Source organism: Bolinopsis microptera, chromosome 10 (genome assembly GCF_026151205.1).
Source record: "Bolinopsis microptera isolate Bmic1 chromosome 10, MBARI_Bmic_1.0, whole genome shotgun sequence".
Lineage (NCBI taxonomy): Eukaryota > Metazoa > Ctenophora > Tentaculata > Lobata > Bolinopsidae > Bolinopsis > Bolinopsis microptera.
The window spans coordinates 17,003,481-17,030,613 of NC_087081.1; the positions used below are offsets into that span (position 1 = coordinate 17,003,481).

General features: G+C 43.4%; 4 protein-coding genes across 4 annotated transcripts in view; all 4 read right to left on the bottom strand.

Annotated features, from left to right (window-relative positions):
* The window catches only part of LOC134822474 (coatomer subunit alpha-like), a 122,982-nt gene that overhangs the window by 59,388 nt on the left and 36,461 nt on the right, over positions 1 to 27,133 (bottom strand). The window lies entirely within an intron of this gene.
* LOC134821762 (homeobox protein SIX1-like) lies at positions 103 to 13,609 on the bottom strand. Its single transcript, XM_063832513.1, has 12 exons — positions 13,430 to 13,609; positions 12,822 to 12,951; positions 11,469 to 11,577; positions 10,790 to 10,863; positions 4,145 to 4,279; positions 3,858 to 3,967; positions 3,618 to 3,711; positions 2,665 to 2,769; positions 2,287 to 2,345; positions 2,042 to 2,123; positions 1,596 to 1,874; positions 103 to 1,100 (listed from the first exon to the last, which is right to left on the bottom strand). Exons 1-12 carry the CDS (start codon positions 13,495 to 13,497, stop codon positions 1,035 to 1,037), a joined length of 1,311 nt encoding a protein of 436 aa, XP_063688583.1. The 5' UTR covers positions 13,498 to 13,609; the 3' UTR covers positions 103 to 1,034.
* LOC134822476 (TBC1 domain family member 1-like) overlaps positions 16,868 to 27,133 on the bottom strand; it is a 72,813-nt gene continuing 62,547 nt past the window's right edge. Inside the window, exons 23-25 of the mRNA XM_063833584.1 lie at positions 27,022 to 27,084; positions 17,488 to 17,715; positions 16,868 to 17,328 (exon numbers count right to left, since the gene is read on the bottom strand). Coding sequence (XP_063689654.1) covers positions 17,053 to 17,328; positions 17,488 to 17,715; positions 27,022 to 27,084 — 567 coding nt within the window. The 3' untranslated portion in view covers positions 16,868 to 17,052. The remainder of the gene's footprint in view (positions 17,329 to 17,487; positions 17,716 to 27,021; positions 27,085 to 27,133) is intronic.
* Positions 24,618 to 26,207, bottom strand: LOC134822478 (integumentary mucin A.1-like). Its single transcript, XM_063833590.1, has 2 exons — positions 26,099 to 26,207; positions 24,618 to 25,611 (listed from the first exon to the last, which is right to left on the bottom strand). The coding sequence occupies exons 1-2, from the start codon at positions 26,127 to 26,129 to the stop codon at positions 24,683 to 24,685; spliced, it is 960 nt and encodes a 319-aa protein (XP_063689660.1). The 5' UTR covers positions 26,130 to 26,207; the 3' UTR covers positions 24,618 to 24,682.

Consider the following 27,133-nt stretch of genomic DNA (forward strand, 5'->3'; position numbering starts at 1 on the left):
TGCTCAGCGCGGGTCATACAATGTACAACGTATGACAACTAGTACTAAAGTCAAAGAGAGTCTCTAGTTTCTACATAGTGAAAGAATGAAGACTCGTCCGCTCATAAAAGTAAAGCGTAAAAAATCCATTGACAAATCAATTCTAAAAGTAAACAGTAACATAATACGTAGTCGAAGTAAAGGGCCCGTTGAAACATAAAAATAGATTTAAATTAAAAACGTGAACCGTGATTTTTACTAAAACAGATTTAATCATCAAAACGTTTATAAGTGATGGTTAAAAGTAAAACTAGTGAAAATAAAGCCCCGACTGCCGACATCAGACAATTTCTATCCTCTGTTACTTCCAGCGAAAGTTTTTTAATTATTGTGGGCTACATCTGATCATATAACCGATAAATTGTAATTTGCACATAACCAATACACAATAGGGGGTTGGATATACGTGGACATGTGATACGAGCAACCCGAGAGCCTATTATCTATGTGCAGTCTATGGAATTCCTTGGAATAACCCATTCAATCCAAGTTCAACCTAATTATTATTGAGTTTCAAACATTACAACTGAATTATCAAAATAGCTGTCAAGATAGGCTTAAATCCAATTCCTCTTATTAAAGTCAAGGTAAACGGGCCCATGTATTCTTCCAATAAACATTAATTATTTTTCTACCGTGCACATTTCAAATTTCTGTAATTTTAGTAAAATATTGAAAATTTGCATTTGCATTAATCTTAATCTTAATAAAAATAAAACTAAGAAGAAGGAACAGTGTAATGTAGCACATTGTACTGTAGTGTAATGAAGCACAATGTACTGTAGTGTAATGCAGCTGGAACAGACAGTGGCCTACATTAAGGAAACTGTTTACTGGTTTTCACACAGTTCAAGGTTTATAATTCATCTCTAAATTCTCCTTTCAGATAGAATAGGAGTTAGCATCTCCTTCGCCTATCCACACTCTACCCCTCAAATGAGCTGAAATTTGTCACGTGTCTATTGAAAATGTCACGTGTCTTGTCATGTGTCATGTCACGTGGTCCCCAGACTAGCGTAAATAGGCACCTCTATTTCTTGGTTATCTTCTTGTTTTCTGGGCTGGAAATTATTTGGTGTTAAGGAATTTAAGTGGTCGTGCTTTTAAAGTATTTTTAGCATTTTGACAAGTTGGATATGGATAATGAGTTTCATCACTCGGAAGTCGGAGGTAGAGTAACCCCGGTAACCCCTATAATAACCCCGGCAACCCCGGTAACCCCTATAATAACCCCGGTAACCCCTATAATAACCCCAGTAACCCCGGTAACCCCGGTAACCCCAGTAACCCCGGCAACCCCGGTATAGTAACCCCGGTAACCCGGGTTATAACCCCGGTAACCCCGGTAACCCCGGTAACCCCTATAATAACCCCAGTTACCCCGGTAACCCCGGTAACCCCAGTAACCCCAGTAACCCCGGTAACCCCGGCAACCCCGGTATAGTAACCCCGGTAACCCGGGCAATAACCCCGGTAACCCGGGTAATAACCCCGGTAACCCCGGTAACCCCGGTAACCCTACTACTAGGACCACGTGCAATCACTTCCACACGAACCTGATTATTGTTCATCCCATTTCCCCCGTGATCTGAGAGCTTCTGTCGCTTTGTTCTGCTGTTATCTGTATCCTCCATTATACCCCTCTGATTATCTAGACTGGGCGTCTCCAGCTGCTGTTCGGGAGAAGTGACTATTCGCTGGGAGGATGACGTCATCAGAGGGGGTAGTGACGTCATACCATGTGGTGACGTGTGGGTTGTCATGGGAACGTAAGGTGATTCTAAGACGGTGAACTGGGAATCGGAGGGAGCGTTTATTCGGGAGTTAGGTTCCACCTGGTGGGAAGTAATCTGAATAATTAATATTATATCTACACCTCATCAGTCAAGAAAGGTTGTTATCACTAGATATACTGTATAGTATACAGTATATCTAGTGGTAACAACATACACAGTGTATACTAGATACAGAGAAAGGAGAAATGTTCCTTTTCTTCCACTACCTTGATTTTAGTCTCCTCCTCTGGTAGGGACCCCTCATCAGAGCTGTTGCGTGGTCTGCCGCTCCCTGGGTCTGAGCCGTCCCTGAAGGTTAGTTCTTATTTAGCTTCCTCTTATGATACTTATCACGAGATCTAAAGGTTCAATGGTATTATCTATGCTATCTGTTCATATCCTGTAGTGTAGTGTGTGTGTAGCCATACTACACACACACACTACACACTACTACACTACACACTACACCTACCTCTCCTTGCTTTCTGCCGCCCTGTCTCTCTGTCTTCTGTTCTTAAACCAATTGCTGACCTGTTACAATTATTTAAACGTTATTAAATTGAATATTTAATAACGATAAAAATTAAGGAAATATGTCGGCAGGTTGGACCACTATATATAGAGCTTACACACTAATAAATCAAGTTAAGTATATTCAAAAAGAAGTAAATATTTAAATTAAAGTAAATATTTAAAGCAAAGAAACCTACGTAAACGTTGCCTCACTTTGTAGGTTCGCCGCGTACGAGTGCGCGGCTGTATACCACTAAGTGTAATGACAATGGGGGTCACGACGTGATACAACGAAAACTTTGTGCCTTGTGAAAGTGAAAGTGAAAGTGAAAGTAACCTGCGTTGTGGTGAGCCCAGTTCCCTCCGCTAATTCTCTCTTCTCCCGGGGGGACGGATAGGGGTTGTGCGCGTACCAGTCTCTAAGAACTGTTCTAGACTTTTCCTGGTGATAAAATTGGAATTCTCTAAAGGAAACAAGTGATGATCATTTAGACTTACAACAGTGGGGATATAACAAAGCGAGGCACATATATATGAAATAAGAACAGTTCACGAAGAAACAAATAAGAAAGAGGAGTTACTAGTGTATACTGTATAGTATAGTCAGTGTAATAAGCGCCAAGCGCGAGCACAGAACTTTTTTCTCCGATTTCGATAAATTTGGTACCAAAAGTTGTCTAAAAATGTGAATAAAATAAATTCACCGTGTAGCAATTTTCGGAAAAAATGCTACACGGCGCTTGTTCGCCGCGCGTGCTTTTTTCGCGCAAATTTTTAGTTTTTGGCCTATAACTTTCACATTTTAAATTATTATCGCATAGTTATTATGGTATCGTAATCAGCTCATCGAGATGAAACTTTTAGTAATAATATTTTAAGATTTAAAGGAATTTTTTTTTCAAAAGTTTTTAATCTGAACACAAGGGTCCCCCCTTGTGTAAAATTTTGAACAAATTTTCGAAAAATTTGGTGCTTGAAATATTATAATTTTGGTACCAAAAGTTGCGTCTGATTAAGCTCATTACGATTCTGTAAGAATTATTTCAAAATATTCAATATTTTAGGAGTTATAGGCATTTTAAGCAATAGATTAACCATTTTTCGTCCATAGTACACTTTTGCAATGCACAGGAGGCCCACATACATCTCAACGAATCGTGCTACACGGTGAATTTTCATTATTCACAGTTAAAGGCAACTTTTGGTACCAAATTTATCAAAATCAGAGACAAAAAATTCTGTGCCAACTCATGGCGCTTATTACATAGACTAGTATACCCTAGGAGGTACCTTGAAGCAGTAGCTAGTTTCGTCACCATCCCATATTGTTCTAGGAAGAGGGAACTTTTTCCGGACACGATATTTTCCCACAGCTCCCAGGGACCTGATTTATAGAAAATAATGTGTTTTGTGTTTTTATAGAGTAGAGAGTATAAAGAGGCATACGGCAAAACATCTAATACTGTTCAAACCATATCTCTAAGAAAACCTTATCTCTTTTCCTTATGCTACCGTTTAGAGATAACGTACCTTCCCCTCAGTTTCTCTGCCTCCATGTAATGTGCTTTTAACCAAATGTTTTGTAGTTTGGGATGACTAGAGGGACTGAAGTTGTTGTTCTCCAATATCCGATACAGTTCCTGATAAAACAGAGAATAACAATCTGTTGCTAGCTAACAGAGAATAGTTATTAAATAAACAACAGACTATTCACGGTTCTCATTACCAAACGTTAATGTTTTCCCCTTCGGAAGCAGGAAAGTGAATAGTTAAATATTGTGTTCATTTTCCTTTCAGTCCCACAACAACCCACACACCTTGAAGTTTCCTCTGTGAAAGGCGACCACTGCTTTAGCCTTTAGAACACTCTCGTTCTTGTGTAGATGATCACAGGCAGGCAGGGACCAGAGAAACCGTGCTAGTCTCTCCATACTGCCACCCTGAGACAGAACCTGAAATGTTAACATTAGTTAACATTAGTTAACATTAGTTAACATTAGTTAACATTAGTTAACATTAGTTAACATTAGTTAACATTAGTTAACATTAGTTAACATTAGTTAACATTAGTTAACATTAGTTAACATTAGTTAACATTAGTTAACATTAGTTAACATTAGTTAACATTAGTTAACATTAGTTAACATAAGTGTTAACATAGTGATACAGTTGCCATGGTATCACAGTGTAATAGTGATACAGTTGCCATGGTATCACAGTGTAATAGTGATACAGTTGCCATGGTATCACAGAGTAATAGTGATACAGTTGCTATGGTATCACAGTGTAATAGTGATACAGTTGCCATGGTATCACAGAGTAATAGTGATACAGTTGCTATGGTATCACAGTGTAATAGTGATACAGTTGCCATGGTATCAGTGTAATAGTGATACAGTTGCCATGGTATCACAGTGTAATAGTGATACAGTTGCCATGGTATCACAGAGTAATAGTGATACAGTTGCTATGGTATCACAGTGTAATAGTGATACAGTTGCCATGGTATCACAGTGTAATAGTGATACAGTTACCATGGTATCACAGTGTAATAGTGATACGTTTGCAGAAAGAGATGGGATCTAGGAAGTGTGTCTGCAAAGTAAGCGTATCAAATGTGGGATACACCTCACAACACACCGCAACACACGCAATATTGCACTTTACTTCTCATCTCTTGTTTTTACTGCTTCTTTAAAATGACTTGTTGGGTCGGAGCAACGCTACTTATATTATCTATCAACATTGCTTCAGGTAAAGAAGTATTTTAACACTACAATATTTCTAATGTTGTATTTCATAAAAACTCTGCCAGAAACTATGAATGTTTGTGATCACTTTTAACAAATGAACCCTTTGTTTTCAGGCACTGAACTAGTTTATGAGATCACTTTTAACAAATGGACCCTTATTTTCAGGCACTGAACTAGTTTATGTGATCACTTTTAACAAATGGACCCTTTGTTTTCAGGCACTGAACTAGTTTATGTGATCACTTTTAACAAATGAACCCTTATTTTCAGGCACTGAACTAGTTTATGAGATCACTTTTAACAAATGAACCCTTATTTTCAGGCACTGAACTAGTTTATGTGATCACTTTTAACAAATGAACCCTTTGTTTTCAGGCACTGAACTAGTTTATGAGATCACTTTTAACAAATGAACCCTTATTTTCAGGCACTGAACTAGTTTATGTGATCACTTTTAACAAATGAACCCTTATTTTCAGGCACTGAACTAGTTTATGTGATCACTTTTAACAAATGAACCCTTATTTTCAGGCACTGAACTAGTTTATGAGACGATAGTGTTCGGGGACCCAGAACTTTGGGGAGATGAGGGTAGTGAAGCTTACAAAGACTACCCAGCGTACACTCTGGAGGAGGAGGATGTGACTGGTAAGCTGGTGGCCAGGCTGCCCGCTGCTAATGATGTGTTCTTCAAAGACAACGAGAAGTTATTGAAGTTCAAGACAAACAATAATCCGAATATTAACATTTGGTTCAGGAGATCTAGCGATCATGAGCCAAGATCGCACATCCAATGGAGGTATTTAATAAATAAGCAGTGGAAACGGATCTATCATATATGTATAATATCATAATTCCCTTTTACAATTATCTTCCATATCACTTAAACTATTGGCATTAAAGATTCCAGGTTTTTAAAACCTTCATATTTCATATAATTGTCTCAATGACTCCTCTATTTCAGTCCCGCGAATTACAAAGTCTCGGTATCAGGTTGTACTGATGATGAAGCGGATGATGATTCAGCGCATCGTCCTGCAATGACCAACGTTCCATCTGCAACGGCAAAAGTGTGGACACTCACAAAAAAAGAAGGACATCTGACGATAGTCTGCAACAACATAGTAGTATTAGATTGGAGTACCCCAGAAAGTCCCCCAGATGAGGATTTGTGTAAACAATTAGGTTCAACATCCTTTAAGGTGTGGTTCCTGAAGAATAAGAACTGGAACACAGGTACCATGGCATTTGCAGGATCAGACTACGAGCTGTTACAGTACGGAGCCATGGCAGTGCACCTCGGAGAAGCTGTGTTGTTATGTCAGGTCCTCCTGCCACTAGCAGGAGGAGATGATGTAAACTACGATACTGTGGGGGAGAACCCCAAGTGGACACTTCTACCTTCAGCTCAAATAACATCTACACCTGCTGAGTCCATAGCAGGCTTCACGGCCGCCTTCGACAAGGACACAAACAAGTTCACTTTAACTGTGAAGGAGTCACCAGACTTCAGCACCAACTGGAAGTGCGAGTTTCAGTTATCAAAAGGAGCTGGAAGTGCAACAACAGTTACAAGTACTGCCGATATCACGGTGGTAGGCATGACAATGAGTAAGCCCTGGATACTGGACGCTACTGATCTGATAGTAGTGTGTGTGATCGGTAATGGAGCAGCAGCAGTGAGTGATGTCTCCTTCACGTGGGGGGAGGCAGTGTACACTTCACAAACAGCACTAGCTGCAGGACTGAAGATGGTAGTGAACGCGGGCAACATTGCGGAGAACACACGGACCCTCACACTGGACATACCTAAGAGTAGAGTGAGTATTGACATGGAGACAGCCTTCAAGTGCAGTGCTAAAGTAGATGATGCCATTACAGTAGAAGCAAGTGGAACAGCAGGAGTGTTAGCGTACATAGTGCAGCCTGTAAGTAGTGCGGCAGTGGAGACGATGGAGCACCAGATAAACTGTACAATAGCAGCTAATAGTGAGGAGGGGACTGTGGAATGGTATAGAGAGGTTAGAGATACAGCCACTACTCCTGCTCAATATACCTTCACACAATACGGAAAATTCCCAAACACTGTCCCAAAAACGGACCACAATTCCAAGATCACGTTCAGCTCTATAGCTATCGGGGACGAGGGGTTCTACTCCTGCAACATAACCTACAAGAAAACAGGAACCTTCCCCGGGGGCAGCATTATATCAGACACAGCAGCCGTTACAGTCATCCAGCCCGGTACTCTCAACATCTGCGTGATAAAGCACTGCGACGCTCCAGACGTGAACTGTACTGGCCAGTTCTACGACATAACCACACCTGCACCTAAACCATGTACCTACCAGATCTCTCTAGAGAAGGGGAACAACAGGTTAGTGATACTAGGTACTCCTGTGTAATTGTGACGTCATAACACGTGGTGTGACGTCATAACACGTGTATATATGCAGACTAAAGTATGCTTAAGTAAGTAATTAGATTAAATTGATTATGTAAGTAATTAATTAACTTACATTAACAACAGGAAGACTACCACCACGTGCGAGGAACCCTCTAAAGGGTGTGCTATCACTGCCACCCAGCTCACGGAGGCTACTGTTAATGTTACTGGAGCTGCTAGCTCTGTAGACAGCAAGGGGGCTAGTTTATCTACACTACGTGGTGTGGGAAACAAGGTTATCTTTACACTTGATAAGATGGTGGACCCGTCAAGTAAATCAAAAAGAACGGAGGGTGAAGGAACGACAGAGTACATCCCAAACTACCAGAACAAGATTTATGTGACATGTCCAGATTCTGCAAGTACTGAGGACGCCTGTAAGATTGTTACTAAGAATGGTTCTTACAGCGAGTACTACTGTACCGGTCCCTACTGTTCTGTGGATTATCAGTCCACTCAGATACAATCCTACGACAAGGTAAACTGCACGGGGGTGTTCTGTTCTATCAAAGATACCAAGAGCAAAGGAAACAACTACCAGTGCAGTGGTAACAACTGCTCCATCACATCAGAAGAGAGTCACTCCAGTAACTACTACGTAGCAATAGGCTCTCTGGAGGCCAAGATAACCGCCACCAAGGGACAGGATCTAGAGATACAGACATACGGAGATAACAACCACACACTGATAACAATAACAGATAGTCTGTACTCTGATGGGTTATGCAGGGGCGCCTTCTGTAATGTTACCATTACTGACAGTGAGAACTCCAGACCTACTTGTATAGGATACAACTGTACTGCTTACGGTAAGCGAGTGACAGCTGGGAACTTAGCACTGAAGATAAAGTGTGAGGGAGAGCTGTGTTTAGCTAAGTGTGACAACAGTAACAATTGCACGGTGTACTGTAAGGGTCCCAAGTGTATTGCTAAATGCTACAACAACACACTGTGCCAGGCTATCTGTGAGGGAGAGGAATGCCAGGCTAGCTGCAGGGAGGCGGCTGGGGGCCGGTGTGAGAGGTCTCTGCATCTCCCTAAGAAGTCGCTCTGTCAGAACTGTCTGCATGCGCCTAGTATCTGGGACTGGTCAGTGTGCCGCGCTAGTGAGACAGAGTGTATGAACTGTTACACTGCTCACTGGGACCTGCTGGGGCTGAACTTGTATAGATTGGGGTGCCTGGATAATCAGACAGAGAGTGACGTGTGCGGGGTTAACCAGTTTATAAAAGCTTGCTATGTGTATACCTGCCAGGATGATCTCTGTACTCTTAAGAAGATGAAGGAACTGATAAACCCTGTGAGCACAACAGCGCGCGCTCACACTCTCACACACATGGGCGCTAGCTTTATTATAGTGGTTCTACTTTACTTGTTTAGTGTTTGAATATAATAGTGTCTGATGTAAAGGAATGTGAAGTGTGAACCTGTTTTGAAAATGTTTATTCTAAATGAATATACTCTGGTCATGTTGACGAATGACACACGAGACAAAAGTTCATATGTTGACCAATAAGAACGGCATATGACAGAGATATCAGCCACTTTGTATAAAGAAGTGACTAACTGACACGTGACTAACTGACACGTGACTAACTGACACGATGCACCTGTTAACTTGGCTTATAAACCTTGTGAAATCCATATAAATACAATTTTGCAGTTATTTTTTAAGGTCACTAACTAAATAACTATAGGGTTAAAATATAAATTAAATGAGCCACCTGTGATAGCATGCCATTGATGGGTTCACTGATAGAGTACTCCGAGCACCTGCTCGGTCATGTGCTATGCCGTATCACGTGACATCACGGGGTCACGTGGTTCCACCTTAGTCAGCCACCAGGTGCTTTGCTACCGAAATATTAAAATAGCGTATCGAATTCCGGCAAAACACCTACACTCGCCCGATTAACATATGCCAGCTGTGCAGCGCTAATAACCCCCGCTGGACCAATCACAGAGCGAGAAATAGCGCACGTGATCTCCAAATATGGTCATGTGACGGAGGTTGGCGGGGTGGATGAGGGTATCAAGTGGCAGGGGCCTCTCTAAAGAGTGTATTGTGTGGCGCTTGTGCACCCTCGGCCGAGATAAAATGTCAGATTTGTGGAAGACAATCCAGGGGATGAAAATAATATGGGAGGGTAAAGGGAGGTAGCGTTACAGGAGGGAAGACAAGCCGTTCTACTGTTACTGGAGATGGGGAGGCGGTGTTACTGGAGAGACAACTCCATAACACCATGCCCGGTCATTTGGTGCAGGCTGTTCTTGCAGCCCGCTTCTTGCACTCCCATTCTTGCACTCCCATTCTTGCACTCCCACTCTTGCAATTTCTTATACCCAAATTTGTAAAGTTTCTTGGAGAGTTTTCTTACAGTCAAATTCTTGTCGTTTCTCAAAAAGGTTTATGTAAGAGTGGACCTAATTTCAGTGGACTTTTAGCTTAAAACCGTAGAACACAGTATTCGTAACATTTGAGCAGACTATTAGTAACAGAGGCTATTAGATTTAGAAAACATTTTGAAATACAATTATATGAAGACTGATCGCCCTAAAGGAAGCTCCTCATTTCTTAATAACAATAAATATACCCTAACCAGTAAACATTTACTGATTAGCTCAGAACAGCATATCAGGACTGGGAGAGATCTAAAACTAAAAGTAGAATAACGGTATCAAACTTAGAGACTTAACGAAGGGGCGGGGGATAGTTAGTTTTATTTTCGAGTACCAGTGTCCACATAACCCATGTGTACTGGACACTGTCCAGTACACATGGGTTATGCCGTTGATGGAACTTTATACCTGGAAATTCTGAATCCTTCATCTCGCCACAATAAAATTGCATTTCCCTATGGTATATTTTCAGTATTTGCTAATAATTATTCCGCGTTGTCAATAACCATGTGTACTGGACACTGGTATCTCTCTTATCAGTATCTCTAGTCTCTGCAGCTTGATACAATTAAATTTTCACGATATTTTTACTTTGAGATTGTGTTTTAATTTACTTACATACGTTTTAAAAGGAGAAATAAACTGTACAGTTTATAAAATGAGCCTAAGTTTAGTTTGCAAATGTAGGAAACAAATAAACCCCTACAAAATGTCCCTACCTCGCAAACACAAGCCACTTGCTCCTGTGTGAACCCATAGCTGGGATTTAGGTGGTAACTAGGTGGTAACTAAGTGGTTACTAGGTGGTAACTAGGTGGTTACTAAGTGGTTACTAGGTGGTAACTAAGTAGTAATGTCCCTACCTCGCAAACACAAGCCACTTGCTCCTGTGTGAACCCATAGCTGGGATTTAAACCTTGTACAGTGTGTCGGTGCTCTGAAACAGAGAGGTTTAATGTTGTGTGGTAAAATAGAGCCTAGCTGAGGTAGGGCGTTAAAATAACAATAAATGTATAAAACAACGATACAAGTATTCAATTCAGCTTTATAAAAGTAAAATAAAAGCAAAAATCGTTAGGTCATATCATCATTTGAACACATTTTTGAAAACTACCAACCTTCGTCAATTCTCAATCTTATCGAGAAATTATCATGTTCCATAAAATTTTTTGAAGAAGGTGCAACCAAAAACACTATTTTCTTTAAATCGTTAACGGGCAGCACATGAACAAATTATTTTTCAACAAAGTATGTTAAAATATTCCATCTGAACACCATGTGTGTTTGTTTATTGTTTAAAATGTGTCTTCCAAATTTTGCACCAAAACTTTCAGGGAATTACATAGTCCCCTCTTTTGCATACCGAAAAGATAGATCATAAAATAACATTTAAATATAGGACTGTCCAAAGTTTTATCAATACCAATTGTTGAATATTCTAACTAAGCCCCATCAAATGTCGATATGATTTATGTTCAGAACCTTTGCAAAAGTAATAAAGAGAATAAAAACAAAAGTAAAGAATTGAGTTAAGTTACAAACCAGGTTCATTAGGGTGCATTACAGATAACTTCGGATCATAATGTCCTCTGACAGCTTGATGTCTGTCCTGCGTGTAGCTAGATCGGGCGTTGAAGTGTGCTGGACTATTCTGGGGAGGTGGGGTTGAAGTGAGCTGGACTATTCTGGGGAGGTGGGGTTGAAGTGAGCCGGACTATTCTGGGGAGGTAGGGTTGAAATGAGCTGGACTATTCTGGGGAGGTGGGGTTGAAGTGAGCTGGACTATTCTGGGTAGGTGGGGTTGAAGTGAGCCGGACTATTCTGGGGAGGTGGGGTTGAAGTGAGCTGGACTATTCTGGGGAGGTGGGGTTGAAGTGAGCCGTACTATTCTGGGGAGGTGGGGTTGAAGTGAGCCGGACTATTCTGGGGAGGTGGGGTTGAAGTGAGCTGGACTATTCTGGGGAGGTGGGGGTTGGAGTGAGCCGGACTATTCTGGGGAGGTGGGGTTGGAGTGAGCCGGACTATTCTGGGGAGGTGGGGGTTGAAATGAGCTGGACTATTCTGGGGAGGTGGGGTTGAAGTGAGCTAGACTATTCTGGGGAGGTGGGGTTGAAGTGAGCTGGACTATTCTGGGGAGGTGGGGGTTGAAATGAGCTGGACTATAATTCTGGGGAGGTGGGGATTGAAGTGAGCTGGACTATTCTGGGGAGGTGGGGGTTGAAGTGAGCTGGACTATTCTGGGGAGGTGGGGGTTGGAGTGAGCCGGACTATTCTGGGGAGGTTGGGTTGCAGTGAGCCGGACTATTCTGGGGAGGTGGGGATTGAAGTGAGCTGGACTATTCTGGGGAGGTGGGGTTGAAGTGAGCCGTACTATTCTGGGGAGGTGGGGTTGAAGTGTGCTGGACTATTCTGGGGAGGTGGGGTTGAAGTGAGCTGGACTATTCTGGGGAGGTGGGGTTGAAGTGAGCCGTACTATTCTGGGGAGGTGGGGTTGAAGTGAGCTGGACTATTCTGGGGAGGTGGGGTTGAAGTGAGCCGGACTATTCTGGGGAGGTGGGGTTGAAGTGAGCTGGACTATTCTGGGGAGGTGGGGTTGAAGTGAGCCGGACTATTCTGGGGAGGTGGGGTTGAAGTGAGCCGGACTATTCTGGGGAGGTGGGGTTGAAGTGAGCTGGACTATTCTGGGGAGGTGGGGGTTGGAGTGAGCCGGACTATTCTGGGGAGGTGGGGTTGAACTTTGAGTGAGCCGGACTATTCTGGGGAGGTGGGGTTGAACTTTAAGTGAGCTGGACTATTCTGGGGAGGTGGGGTTGGAGTGAGCTAGACTATTCTGTGGGGGTTAAAGTGAGGGGTGATCTAGTGTTGAATTTAAACTGGAATCTGACAAGTACTCACGGGTACAAGGGGTGAGGGAGGGGGTCTGGCGGCATGGTAAGCAGGAGGTGAGCCAGCTTGTCCTCTGTGATAGTTACTGTTAGGGGCGGTGGGGGGCTGTCCAGCACGGTGGTGCACTAGTGGAGACAACCTGTAACAAAACTCAGTTAGCTTGTCTGTGTGCCTCTTACTGGGGGAGGGGTGCACCCCCTTAATGGGGGAGGGGGTGCACCCCCTTACTGGGGGAGGGGGTGCACCCCCTTACTGGGGGAGGGGTGCACCCCCTTACTATTTTACTTACAAGTTAGTTTATAATAAGACGGTTAGATAGAACAATTGAAACTGAAATCATCCAACATGCAATACAAGTTTTCGTTACTTTTAATAGGAATTGTGATCGTTTCAATTTTAAACATGCGTTTATTAACGTGGTTAAAGTTAACACAATATATTAGGTCTGAGGAAACCCTAAATTTCTAGCCACCCATCAAGGTTTGCAAAAACTCCACCCTCAATCAAACAAAGTTTAAAATCGCTCCAAATGCTCAAAAAACCCCGGCCCCGCCCGTACTATCCAGGGAAACCCAACCCTGAAGCCCCCTTATGCCCAAAAGAGAAAAGAAGGGGACCTATGATCGTGAGTAGGTCTGTAATACGCTGCTGAAACAGGTTGTCTATCGTTTGCAGCTTCATACATATCGCGTTATAGTTCAACCAACAAATAGCGATATTAAATATCGTTTCGTTGAAACATAAGGAGGGAAAGGCAACTCAATACTCATATAATGGTCGTCATTAATCGTTCCCTCGCTCCTACTCTCTCTCAACCGCTCATCTGGCCACATCAGGTGGCGCGTCCTATTCTGCCTTCTCATTGGCTGCCGTGATTCTGTCCTGTCTTCTCATTGGTCGGTGCTGTACCACGATGGGTTTTACGGTGCTGTGATTGGCTGCACGTGGTGCACGTGGCGGCCGTCTTGCACTCTTGTATACTCTCGTGTGTTTTATAGCTTTACAGTTTTGGCGGTTTCCATTTCAACTATTTGTCTGGGTCAGAAAACTTGGAACACATTTCCATTGGTCGTGGGTTACAAAGGGACATACTATAATCTTATCAATAGGGTTGGTGATTCCTTGTTTAATTTTATTGTGTTTCAACGTCGCCAGAACACACTACACGTCGCCAGAGTAAGTTACTCAAATTATGGACGGACTATTTGAGACAACATTAAATATTGCAAAAACCACACAAACCTGACCTGGTTGCTGGTAGGTGAGTCAGCACCTGGTGCGCTTGGAACTGTTATCAGCACGAAAAACAGTGCACGAGAATATTGTCGAATATCGGGGAAGCTGGTTACTGGTATTAAGAGTTGTGATAGTGAGTGTAACAAGGTGACCAGTGTGGAAACAGCACTTGGTCAATAACGACTCTGTTAAAACACTGAAAAAACTCTGGAAACCCTCTCCCAGAAGGAGTTAGGTTAGTGTCAAATAAAAGTATGGTTAAAAGATTTTTAGTAATTGTTAATATGTTCAAAAAGTTGCGTCTAATTACAAAAATAAGATCTAATATTGATGGAGGGGAGTCTAGCTCACACCAAATCTAGTACTTCTTTTAGTTAATGATAAACATGTAATAAAGATTATTCATTTAATCTTGTTAAAAACAATAATTGTTTAACAAATTTGTACGTGAATTTAAATTTCAGCTGACCCAAAACCTGGCATCATATGTAAACAATTCTTACCTTGACGAATCAAAAAATCAAGAAACTGAATTGAAAGAATGTACTATGAATTATGTCCTAATTTGTCCTAATCTTGTCCTAATTTGATGAAAGTTGTAAGGTAGGACATACTTCTTGGCCGACCGAATTATGGCATTTGGAATTTTCATTTATACCGCTACAATCAGTAATCACGTGACCTCGTGAATAATAATATTTTAGTCGAACATTTCGTAAGTGACCTTTATATTCATGTAGTGTACCCAGTACCGCTGTTAGGAAATAGTGGCAGATAATTCTGTGCTTGTGCAGAAAACATTCGTCGGCAGTTTCGCGCAAGTCTTTCTCTTGACTATTATTATTATGAATTAGTAAGTCTTTCTCTTGAATAATTTAGTAAGTCTTTCTCTTGACTATTATGAATTAGTAAGTCTTTCTCTTGACTATTATGAATTAGTAAGTCTTTCTCTTGACTATTATGAATTAGTAAGTCTTTCTCTTGACTATTATGAATTAGTAAGTCTTTTTCTTGAATAATTTAGTAAGTCTTTTATCTTTATCTTAACTACCTTAGTGCAAGAAATATAGGCGGCAAGAATATAAGGCGCTAGAAATTAAGGCGGCAAGAAATTAAGGCGATATTTTTTTCGGAAAAAATACGATTTTTGATCGCAAATTTGGTTATAGTTTTGGTCGAAATAGTGTCAATTTTATTCTTTTATCAGTCTATAAAGCATAGAAATCTGTTTAAAAATACGATATATTGGACATTGGTCACATAAAAACTAAATGGTGCATGCACATTATATTTATAGTGATTGCTGTTCTGTCGTCTAAGTTTATAATTTTAAATTAGGTAGACATCCACTACATCAGCAAACTGCAAGTCAATTGGTATATTCATTGCATTTGACAAAATGATAGTGCACATTCTGTACGCGGCAAGGAATTTTTATGTATGTATACTACATATCATCATTAAAATTAAAAATTATTTCTTTTTAAAATTAAAACTCGATTTAAAGCTTAAAAATGAAATGTAAAATTGTACGAACATTCGAATTTGAACTGACATTAATAACACATGTACTGCAGTTTAAAGAAATATCACGAATTGTCTACTTTTCGATTGGTCATGGCTGCTCCTACAAAGTAAAAGTCCTGGAGGAGAAACCTGCACGTTCTCCTCTTACACAGGGCGGCTTAGAAGTGAAGTGCTCTGTAACTGCTTCATGGACCAATGAGAAGGGAATAACGCTCCTCAAGAAGTTAGTCGACGAAAAGTACAGCTTCGACAAACGTTTGGAGGATGAATCAGCTGATATTATCAAGAAGCTATTTCCAGACACGACGGAGCAAGATGACGACGACTATCTTGGTTATGGATTGCAGCTGCTGGAGATATATGACTCTGATGAAGAAGGAGAAGACGAGAATATTAATTGATATATTAATGTATTTAGACTCAAGTTAATTTATTTTAAATATGTATTTCATTGAATTCTAGCAAATAACGAAATCGACATGTAAATTTAAAATAATAAAATCACACGAAAATTTCTTATGAAAAAATCGCAAGAAAAAAAATTAAGGCGGTTAGAAATTACGGTGGTCAGATATTAAGGCGGCAAGAAATTAAGGCGATTTTGTCAGAATCGCCTTAATTTCTTGCCGCCTATATTTCTTGCACTAAGGTATTGTAAATAGGTAAATCAGCTGCGTTGCTTTTCTAAACGCTCGTTATGTGTGAATGCGGTGTGTTTACTCGGTAGATTAATTAATCGTGCCTAATGTAATTCGAGGGTACAATATAAATAATAGGTTTCGTCTATTTAAGGAACAGCCTAAGCTTAAGCTCTTGTTATTGTTCGTCGCAGAGAAATGTTAAGATTAATAATTTTTCCGTTGATTTCTTCATTGTAATGGTTTGATAATGGATTTTGATATTTTAACAAAATAAAGGGAAGACTTCTACAAAGTGACCTATAAATGTTTAACGTTATAAATCTCATAAACTTCAGGAAGTGACCATGAACACATACAAACAGAACAACAGCTAACCCAGATTATATACCTGACGAAGAGGATATGTCAATAAATTATAAAGGACAGTTTTTAAATATTAATTGCCGGACTAGCAAAATCTTCTTCAGTAATTCCGAAATATATAATCAAAATATTGATACGTTTTTTCATTTTTTCACCACGCAAAATAGCACCATTAAATTAAGGGCACTGATCAGGTTTTATTGTTTTAGTTTGAACTCATGTTATGAAATTAGTTATCAACCATTTGTATCATGGCTCTACAGTGTTATAGAGCCATGATACAAATCGTCTATACCTGGTTCTACCCACTATTCTTTATCAGCCTTCATCGCAAATTATATTTCACCAAGTGTCCCATAGAAGTTATATCAGCTGTATAAACTCCAATTTCAATATCAAATCAGGAACATTGGTAGCAATAGGAAACTGAATAAATGTTATATTCGAATGTTCTACAAAGATCTATTTCGATTTTATGAGTCATCAATCTCGTTCCATTCGTGAAACTGGTCAGCAATCAGAGACTCGATGTTAGCAACGCTGAGAGGATCAGAGTGACGTGACAGGTCGTCACCCTCACCCTCAACATGTGACAGGTCGTCACCATCACCCTCTACACGTGACATATCGTCACCCTCCACACGTGTCATACCCTCCACACCCTCTCCCTCACTCTCGTCACCTGGTGGCTCCCCCGTTAACACCGTCCTCAACATGGCGTTCCTCTTCCTCAGCATCATTACCTCCTCCTGTATTGTTACACTTGTCAACTAACAACACCACTGTATTGTTACACTTGTCAACTAACAACAGAGAAATTAAAAAGTTAATTATTGTTTAATGGGATATCTAAAAGTGTATTAAATAAGGAGTAAACTAAAAGTAAAATGTGTGATCTAAAATGTGACCTGGAGATTGGAGATGGTAAAGTTGAGAACCATAGTTTCCTCCCTGAACCGGACCTCTAGTTCCTCAACCTGGCCTGTCAGAGCCCGTCTCTCTCCCCTGCTCCGCTCCAGCTCCCGGTTTAGCTGGGTGATCTGGTTACTGTGACACTTGTTCTGCAGCTTCAGCAGATTGTACTTCGTCTCCAGAAGTTCGGCTTTGTTAGCACTTTCTAGGTCCTCGTGTAACACCTGGCCAGGAGTGTTATTCAGGGGGGGGGGGGGGTGTAACACCTGGCCGGGGGTGTTATTCAGGGGGGGGGGGTGTAACACCTGGCCGGGAGTGTTATTCAGGGTGGGGGGGGGGGGGTGTAGCACCTGGCCGGGGGTGTTATTCAGGGGGGGGGGGGGGGGTAACACCTGGCCGGGAGTGTTATTCAGGGGGGGGGTGTAACACCTGGCCGGGAGTGTTATTCAGGGTGGGGGGGGGGGGGGGGTGTAGCACCTGGCCGGGGGTGTTATTCAGGGGGGGGGGGGGGGTAACACCTGGCCGGGAGTGTTATTAAGGTGGGGGAGGGGTGTGACACCTGGCCGGGAGTGTTATTCAGGGGGGGTGTAACACCTGGCCGGGAGTGTTATTCAGGGTGGGGGGGGGGGGGGTGTGACACCTGGCCGGGAGTGTTATTCAGGGGGGGGGGGGGGGTAACACCTGGCCGGGAGTGTTATTAAGGTGGGGGGAGAGGTGTAACACCTGGCCGGGAGTGTTATTCAGGGGGGGTGTAACACCTGGCCGGGAGTGTTATTCAGGGTGGGGGGGGGGGGGGGGGGTGTGACACCTGGCCGGGAGTGTTATTCAGGGGGGGGGGGTAACACCTGGCCGGGAGTGTTATTAAGGTGGGGGGAGGGGTGTAACACCTGGCCGGGAGTGTTATTCAGGGGGGGGGGTGTAACACCTGGCCGGGAGTGTTATTCAGGGGGGGTGTAACACCTGGCCGGGAGTGTTATTCAGGGGGGGTAACACCTGGCCGGGAGTGTTATTCAGGGTGGGGGGGGGGGGGGGGTAACACCTGGCCGGGAGTGTTATTCAGGGGGGGGGTAACACATGGCCGGGAGTGTTATTCAGGGGGGGGGGGGTGTAACACCTGGCCGGGAGTGTTATTCAGGGGTGGGGGGGAGTGTTATTCAAGGTGGGGGGAGTGTAACACCTGGCCGGGAGTGTTATTCAGGGTGGGGGGGTGTAACACCTGGCCGGGAGTGTTATTCAGGGGGGGGGGGGGTGTAACACATGGCCGGGAGTGTTATTCAGGGTGGGGGGGGGGGGTAACACCTGGCCGGGAGTGTTATTAAGGTGGGGGGGTGTAACACCTGACCGGGAGTGTTATTCAGGGTGGGGAGTGTAACACCTGGCCGGGAGTGTTATTCAGGGGGGGGGTGTAACACCTGGCCGGGAGTGTTATTCAGGGGGGGGGGGTGTAACACCTGGCCGGGAGTGTTATTCAGGGGGGGGGGGAGTGTAACACCTGGCCGGGAGTGTTATTCAGGGTGGGGGGTTGTAACACCTGGCCGGGAGTGTTATTCAGGGTGGGGTGGGGGGGGGGGAGTGTAACACCTGGCCGGGAGTGTTATTCAGGGTGGGGGGTTGTAACACCTGGCCGGGAGTGTTATTCAGGGGGGGGGGGGGGGGTGTAACACCTGGCCGGGAGTGTTATTAAGGTGGGGGGGGGGTGTAACACCTAGCCGGGAGTGTTATTCAGGGTGGGGGGTGTAACACCTGGCCGGGAGTGTTATTCAGGGGGGGGGGTAACACCTGGCCGGGAGTGTTATTCACGGGGGGGGGGTGTAACACCTGGCCGGGAGTGTTATTCAGGAGGGGGGGGGGGGTAACACCTGGCCGGGAGTGTTATTAAGGTGGGGGGAGTGTAACACCTGGCCGGGAGTGTTATTCAGGAGGGGGGGGGGGGTAACAACTGGCCGGGAGTGTTATTCAGGAGGGGGGGGGGGTAACACCTGGCCGGGAGTGTTATTCAGGAGGGGGGGTAACACCTGGCCGGGAGTGTTATTCAGGAGGGGGGGGGTAACACCTGGCCGGGAGTGTTATTAAGGTGGGGGGGGGTAACACCTGGCCGGGAGTGTTATTCAGGGGGGGGGGGGTAACACCTGGCCGGGAGTGTTATTCAGGGGGGGGGGGGTAACACCTGGCCGGGAGTGTTATTAAGGTGGGGGTGTAACACCTGGCCGGGAGTGTTATTCAGGAGGGGGGGGGGTACCAATGGCATAGAATGGAGACAAATGGCATAAAATTCATCAAATGGCATAGAAATTTCATGGCATAAATGGAAATTTTGTTTGGCCAATTCTCCATTTATGCCAATTTATGCCATGAATTTAGGTCTTCATATTTGACCTTTAGGATGACTTTAAATTCGCAAATATTATTAGTACTTGAATAAGAGACATGTTTCATGCTTTATAACGCTTGGAATGATCTTTAAAGATTCATATGACAAATAAAGAAAATAGAAATGTATTATATCAAACATATACCAAACATTTGACTATTCAAGAAAAGCAAATTCGAAAGTAGGACCCTAGAGCGGAGTCAAATCGCCAGGGTAGGACTCTAGAGCGGAACCCCCTTACCGGACCCATACTATGAGGACCCTAGAGCGGAGTCAAATCGCCAAGGTAGGATTCTAGAGCGGAACTCCCTTACCGGACCCATACTATGAAGACTCTAGAGCGGTACCCACATGCAAATTTTAGAGCGGTTAGAAATTTGAGAGTAAAGTTAGTTTTGAAGATTGAGCTATGTTTTTTAATCAATGATTGATAATAGTCGTCACATAATGATGATAGAATTGATACAACTTATTAAACATTAATACTGCGAATCAAATATCTTAAAATAGTTCACTCAGTTCCTCGACCATCACGTTCCTCAACATGTCAAGGTGGGAGAGTGAGACAATGTCATGATCGTCGTAGACTTTTACTAAATGTGCCAGTCGGCTATCCTTGGTACGCTGACGGGCTCGTTTTGCAGGAGGAGCATCCCCGTAACTCTCCTTGAGCATCATCTCATCTGTAGTGGACTGTTCTATGTAGACGGCTTGAAGAAAGGTCCAGATAGTTGGGTAAGAGTGTCCCAACATTGCTGCAAACTTTCTGTTAAAGGCCTCTGCGTAGTTGAAGTTGCAGGTAGTCCGGTCGACGAGGTTCCAGGATTGCGGAGGAAAGCGGGCAGGTTTGGTGCTACGAGCGGTGGAAACTCCCTGTACCCAATTCGTCATGAAGTAGTTAAGGAAGTCGTCGAGGCCAAGGTGGGAGGGCATAAGATCTATGAGCTCCATGAAAGAAGGGAGAACATCGTCCACTGGGTGAAAGGCAAGCTGCATAGTGCATAAGTCTACATATCCACACTCGAACAGGACCTGAAGTCCAGGAATTGGTAAGGGGGTCGTTAATTCCTTCGTCGTAGTCCTTCTTCAGTCCGTTCTCCCGTACCCATCTCAGCTGTTCGTCCCCGGATGAAGACGGCCTTCTCAGGAAGAGTTAAGTAATAACTGTTACTCAGCATATTGTAGATAGTTGTGAAGAGGAGTAGGAATCGAATGTGATATACTAAACTAAATTCTCTGTGACATTTATACTGCACTATCGAAATCACTAACAAGAACCGCTATGCGATGGGATCTGATCTGGAACATACCCTGTCACTAGACTGAACATGAGATACCCTTAGTAGGTGCTAAAGTGTCACGCGATGAGATCCTCATTCCTAAATGATCTGCTTGAGTGCACGTACTTGGTCGGTATTTCGCTTAGCGAAATCACATCGACCAGTTCATAATTATACCTCTTTATCAAAGAATCTTTTTGCATTTTAGAGTAGCATCAGGATATTTCAGTCAAATGGAAGAAGTTTATACCGAACAATTGTCTAACGTATCTAAAAATTACAATATGATATGATGTATAATATAAATAATCTAGGACAATTTTCTGCTTCAACAACTCCATGAATTATTCTAATCTCACCCTTTCATATGTCAACTGCTCGTTATACTCTAATCTGACAGAGCGCCTCTCTACAGTCCATCTCAACTGATTTGTCTAACCTTGCTCAACAAAATACTGTAGGTTACACCTTGTCCTAACACAGAGAATTAAGTTATTATTGTTAATGGGATATTAAAAGTTATTAAATAAGGAGTACTAACAGTCAAAATTGTGATCTAAATGGGGCCTTTGGAGATTGGTGGTAAAGTTGGGTTCCATTAGTTTCCTCCCTGGACCGGCCCTCCAGGTCCTACTGGCCAGTCGCATAGCCAGTCCCCCCTCTACCGCTCCAGCCCGGTTTGTGGTGATGGTTCTGGAACTTTTCTGCAGCTTAGCAGATTGTACTTTTCGAAATGGCTTAGGACTTCTAGTTGTTGAAACATGCCAGAGTGCTTTTAGGGTGGGGGGGGGTAGGGGGGGATGTAACATGTCCATTATTTTGTAAATGGAAGGAGTATTTCAGGGGTGTGGGGTGTATCATGGCTGAGTGTTAATTCAGGGTAGGGGGGGGGTGATTAACATTGGACGGTTTATCAGGGGTAGTTGAACACAGGCCAGTGTTATTCAGTGGAATGGTTGTTTAAAACTGGGGGTTATTCAGGGAGGTGCGGGGCGATATGTGAAACACCCAATGATTATTAAAGGTTATCGAGTTGGTTGTAACAGGGTTCACTGTTATTTGGAGGGGGGGGTCATGGCGAGTGTTTCAGGGTTTACGGTGTGTACGGGGGGGTATACACTGGCCGGATTGTTATTCATGTGAACATCATGCAGTTTTTTCATTTGATATACACCTGGCCCGGGAAGTTTATTTCATGAATGGTGCTGGGTATGTTGGGATTAAACTGGGGAATTGATGTCAGTAGGGAGGGGAATAGTGATAAACTGGGGACTGTACTAGGGGGGCAGACAATTCGTTCAATTAACCATGCCGAGTTTTATTCATTTTCGGTGGCTAAATGGAGAAAATGGCCCAGTGAATTATTCAGAGGGTGGGAATTCATGGCCTGAAGTGTTTTGGTGGCCACATTCTCCAGTAGTCCATTTATGCAGGGGGGGTGACCCCCCGGGGGAGGGGGGGGGGGGGGGGGGGGGGGGGGGGGGGGGGGGTAACACCTGGCCGGGAGTGTTATTCAGGGTGGGGGGGTGTAACACCTGGCCGGGAGTGTTATTCAGGGTGGGGGGGTGTAACACCTGGCCGGGAGTGTTATTCAGGGGTGGGGGGTTGTAACACCTGGCCGGGAGTGTTATTCAGGGTGGGGGGTGTAACACCTGGCCGGGAGTGTTATTCAGGGTTGGGGGGGTGTAACACCTGGCCGGGAGTGTTATTCAGGGTGGGGGGAGTGTAACACCTGGCCGGGAGTGTTATTCAGGGTGGGGGGAGTGTAACACCTGGCCGGGAGTGTTATTCAGGGTGGGGGGAGTGTAACACCTGGCCGGGAGTGTTATCCAGGTGTGTAACACCTGGCCGGGAGTGTATTCAAGGGGTGTAACACCTGGCCGGGAGTGTTATTCAGGTGGGGAGTGTAACACCTGGCCGGGAGTGTTATTAAGGGTGGGGGAGTGTAACACCTGGCCGGGAGTGTTATTAAGGGTGGGGGGAGTGTAACACCTGGCCGGGAGTGTTATTAAGGGTGGGGGAGTGTAACACCTGGCCGGGAGTGTTATTAAGGGTGGGGGGAGTGTAACACCTGGCCGGGAGTGTTATTCAGGGTGGGGGGAGTGTAACACCTGGCCGGGAGTGTTATTAAGGGTGGGGGGAGTGTAACACCTGGCCGGGAGTGTTATTAAGGATGGGGGGTGTAACACCTGGCCGGGAGTGTTATTAAGGGTGGGGGGAGTGTAACACCTGGCCGGGAGTGTTATTCAGGGTGGGGGGAGTGTAACACCTGGCCGGGAGTGTTATTAAGGGTGGGGGGAGTGTAACACCTGGCCGGGAGTGTTATTCAGGGGGGGGGGAGTGTAACACCTGGCCGGGAGTGTTATTAAGGATGGGGGGTGTAACACCTGGCCGGGAGTGTTATTAAGGGTGGGGGGAGTGTAACACCTGGCCGGGAGTGTTATTCAGGGGGGTAACACCTGGCCGGGAGTGTTATTCAGGGTGGGGGGGAGTGTAACACCTGGCCGGGAGTGTTATTCAGGATTCCCGCACTATATACTATTACTGTTATTAAGGGTGGAAGTGGGAAAAGTAAGGAGATTGAGCAGGAACTGTTTCTATGTTTGTTTGTTTTCTGTGGCCCGCTCGTTTCGCCCGCAATAATATGTCCGAAATCAGTATTAGTGATCTCGGACATACAAATCTTGAGTGTGACGTCATAACACGTGGTGTGACGTCACCATGCTCGCATCGAGAAATACCCTTACAATTGTCTAAAGGAGTGTAAAATATAACTTTAGATAGATCTTACATTCAAAAGTAAGATTGCTTTGTTGGAAAAGTACTAGTATATAGGACACTAGGACGCCCCCTCCCCACTAGGACACGGAGCAGCCCCGAGAAGCGGGATCTGAGGGCGCGGCCCCGAGGGGCTAAATAAAAGGTTTCATAAAGATGTGTCCAACAGTAGAATATGTTTTTTAAAGATACCAATCGCTAAGTAAGAATAAATATTGTTTCGTAGGATAAAGGAGCAGAAGGTCAATAAGCGGGGAGCGTTATTATAGGGGATAGAATTAGAACCTGGCGTCTGAGTGGGGGATATGGGCTTCCCAGATCCTCAATTAGAACCTGGCCGCAGGCCGACTGAGTTAGCTAACCATGTTCTCAGGTAAACGAAAAACCACAACATTTTATCGGTATGACTTCATATTTTAGATTCTTTGGTTCCTATTAGTTATTTAAAAAAGTAAAACTTTCGATATTGCAAAGAATAGCAAAAATAGAATAAAGGTTTACAAAAACTATTAACTCCCACGGTAAGATTTAAATTAATTTACATCTCATTCTTATACTATATACTATATATGTTATAGTCTTTACACGCACAGCTTCATAAAAGTAGATTAGTTCCCAAAGTAGTAAAGTTATAAATAAGTAATGTATCCTGGGTGTTCCTATTTAGGGTTCCTATTTAGGGTTCCTATTTAGGGTTCCTATTTAGGGTTCCCAATGTCAGCTCGGTATTTGCAGCTCTGATCATACTTAACAATAACTTCTCTAATGAAATACAAGCAAGGAGGTGAGCAGTAGTGAGGTAACCACCAGAGAAGAGAAGCTAGTTAGACATCCAGCAGATTCAACATTGCTGCCATCTTCGTCCGTCTCATCCTTCTCATCTTCACCCGTCTCAACTGTCTCATCCGTCTCAACTGTCTCATCCGTCTCAACTGTCTCATCCGTCTCAACTGTCTCATCCGTCTCAACTGTCTCATCCGTCTCAACTGTCTCATCCGTCTCAACTGTCTCATCCGTCTCAACTGTCTCATCCGTCTCAACTGTCTCATCCGTCTCAACTGTCTCATCTGTTTCATCCGTCTCAACTGTCTCATCTGTTTCATTCGTCTCAACATTGGTCTCATCTGCCTCGGTGAGATCATTGTTAACTGGTATATTCTTAACAGGGGTTGGTGCAACAACCGGGGCCTCAAGAACAGTTGGGGCCTCAGGAACAGTTGGGGCCTCAGGAACAGTTGGGGCCTTAGGAACAGTTGGGGCCTCAGGAACAGTTGGGGCCTCAGGAACAGTTGGGGCCTCAGGAACAGTTGGGGCCTCAGGAACAGTTGGGGCCTCAGGAACAGTTGGGGCCTCAGGAACAGTTGGATCTTTCTCGAAAGGAAAAGGCAGGGCATCCCCTAAGCTCTCAATTATATGGTGCATACAATTGGTGTCTTGGTTGAAGTCGCACAAACTACTAGCAGGAGCGCAGACGTTGGAAATGTTGCGAGTGTTGTCCGGATCTTGACTATGCAAACACACCTCAGGAAGAGGGCAGTCCGTATCACAATCCTCAATATACAGTACCGGCCCCTGATACTGGCCTGGAGCTACTTCTAACATAGGCATCCCGTGTTGAGCCTGGTCGAAATGGCATTTCGTTGAGCACTGATTACCTCCGGCTCTTACAACTACTAATAGCACCGTCATCACTGCAATGTTGAACTTTTAGCTGAATATGAACGAGCATTAAACGAACATTTTAAATAGAAAACTTAGGCCGGACTATAAAATACGGCGAATGTAGGATTAGCTTACTTTATATATACTAGCAGGAACCCGTATAATATAACCCTAAACGGTGTCAAGACTCAAAATACTAAAATAATTATTACCTATTTAATCGGCGTTTTTGACACCACTTGGGGGCCCAAATTTTCGGCTCTAAAATCATTATTCCTTGGCCAATTTTTTATTTTTTCATGCCGATTTGAAGGCCATTAAAGCATTTGACCCAGCCAAAAAAGTTCCAGTTGTATATCTTTTACGGTTTTTGCGGAAAGTCGCGTTAAAGTTGATGCCTTGGTGTCAGTAAAATGGCACAGATATATATATATATATCGTCTCGCTTTATATATAGTAAGATATATTATATATATATACCTAACAGTTTGAGTTTTGAATGTAGGATTAGCTTACCTAACAGCTTGAGAGGAGAGGGAGATGACATCTCGGATGGTTACTATGGTTACTATGGTTACTATGGTTACTATGGTTACTAGGGAGGTTACTACAACAAGAGGATGATGATGATAATAAGAAAGGAGGATGGACTGCACTAAATGATTACACTCGCTATCACTTTCTGGGGATGGTCTAATAACTTAACCCCATTGTTCTACTAATTGTAGGGTTGCAGCTCAAGACAAAGCCAGTCCAAACACTGGCTTTAATCCTCATTATTGTGTCATTTGAACCTCCTCAATCTTCATCGTTCAGTCTATAGTATAAAATTATACCATAAAACAAAGCAGTTGTCTTAAAACTTCCATTAGATTAGTTTATTCAGTATTGATCATATAGTTTACAAATATCAACTGGGTAAATCATGCAAAACTGAAAAATAAGAAACTTTGTGACTAAGGTCATCATTGATAAAGTTTAGATCAGTCACATTCTATATAGAGTTCAGAAAAATATTATAATACTTTGTAAGATTAAGTTGTCCGTGATAATTATGACCAATAAGGTATATACTATATACTATATAGTACTATATACTACATAGTACTATGTACCTTATCCAGACGTTATTTGACCGGACATTGTGTGAACGCTAGGGCATTTAACGGCCAATTAACTAATTAATTAATTAATTAACGCATCATAATGAGTTACCTGGTATTCAATCTCTAACTCTCTGAGTTCCAAGGTTACTATGGTTATTATGGTTACTATAGTTACTATGGTTACTAGAGAGGTTGCCAGAATAGTAGTAATAATGAGTTACCTGGTATTCAATCTCTAGCTCTCTGAGTTCCAAGGTTACTATGGTTACTATGGTTACTATAGTTACTATGGTTACTAGAGAGGTTGCCAGAATAGTAGTAGTAATGAGTTACCTGGTATTCAATCTCTAGCTCTCTGAGTTCCAAGGTTAGATCTAAACTGAATATGTCCTTGACCTGGAAAAAGTAAAATAGTGTTGTTGTAAAACGTTACTACTAAGACAGG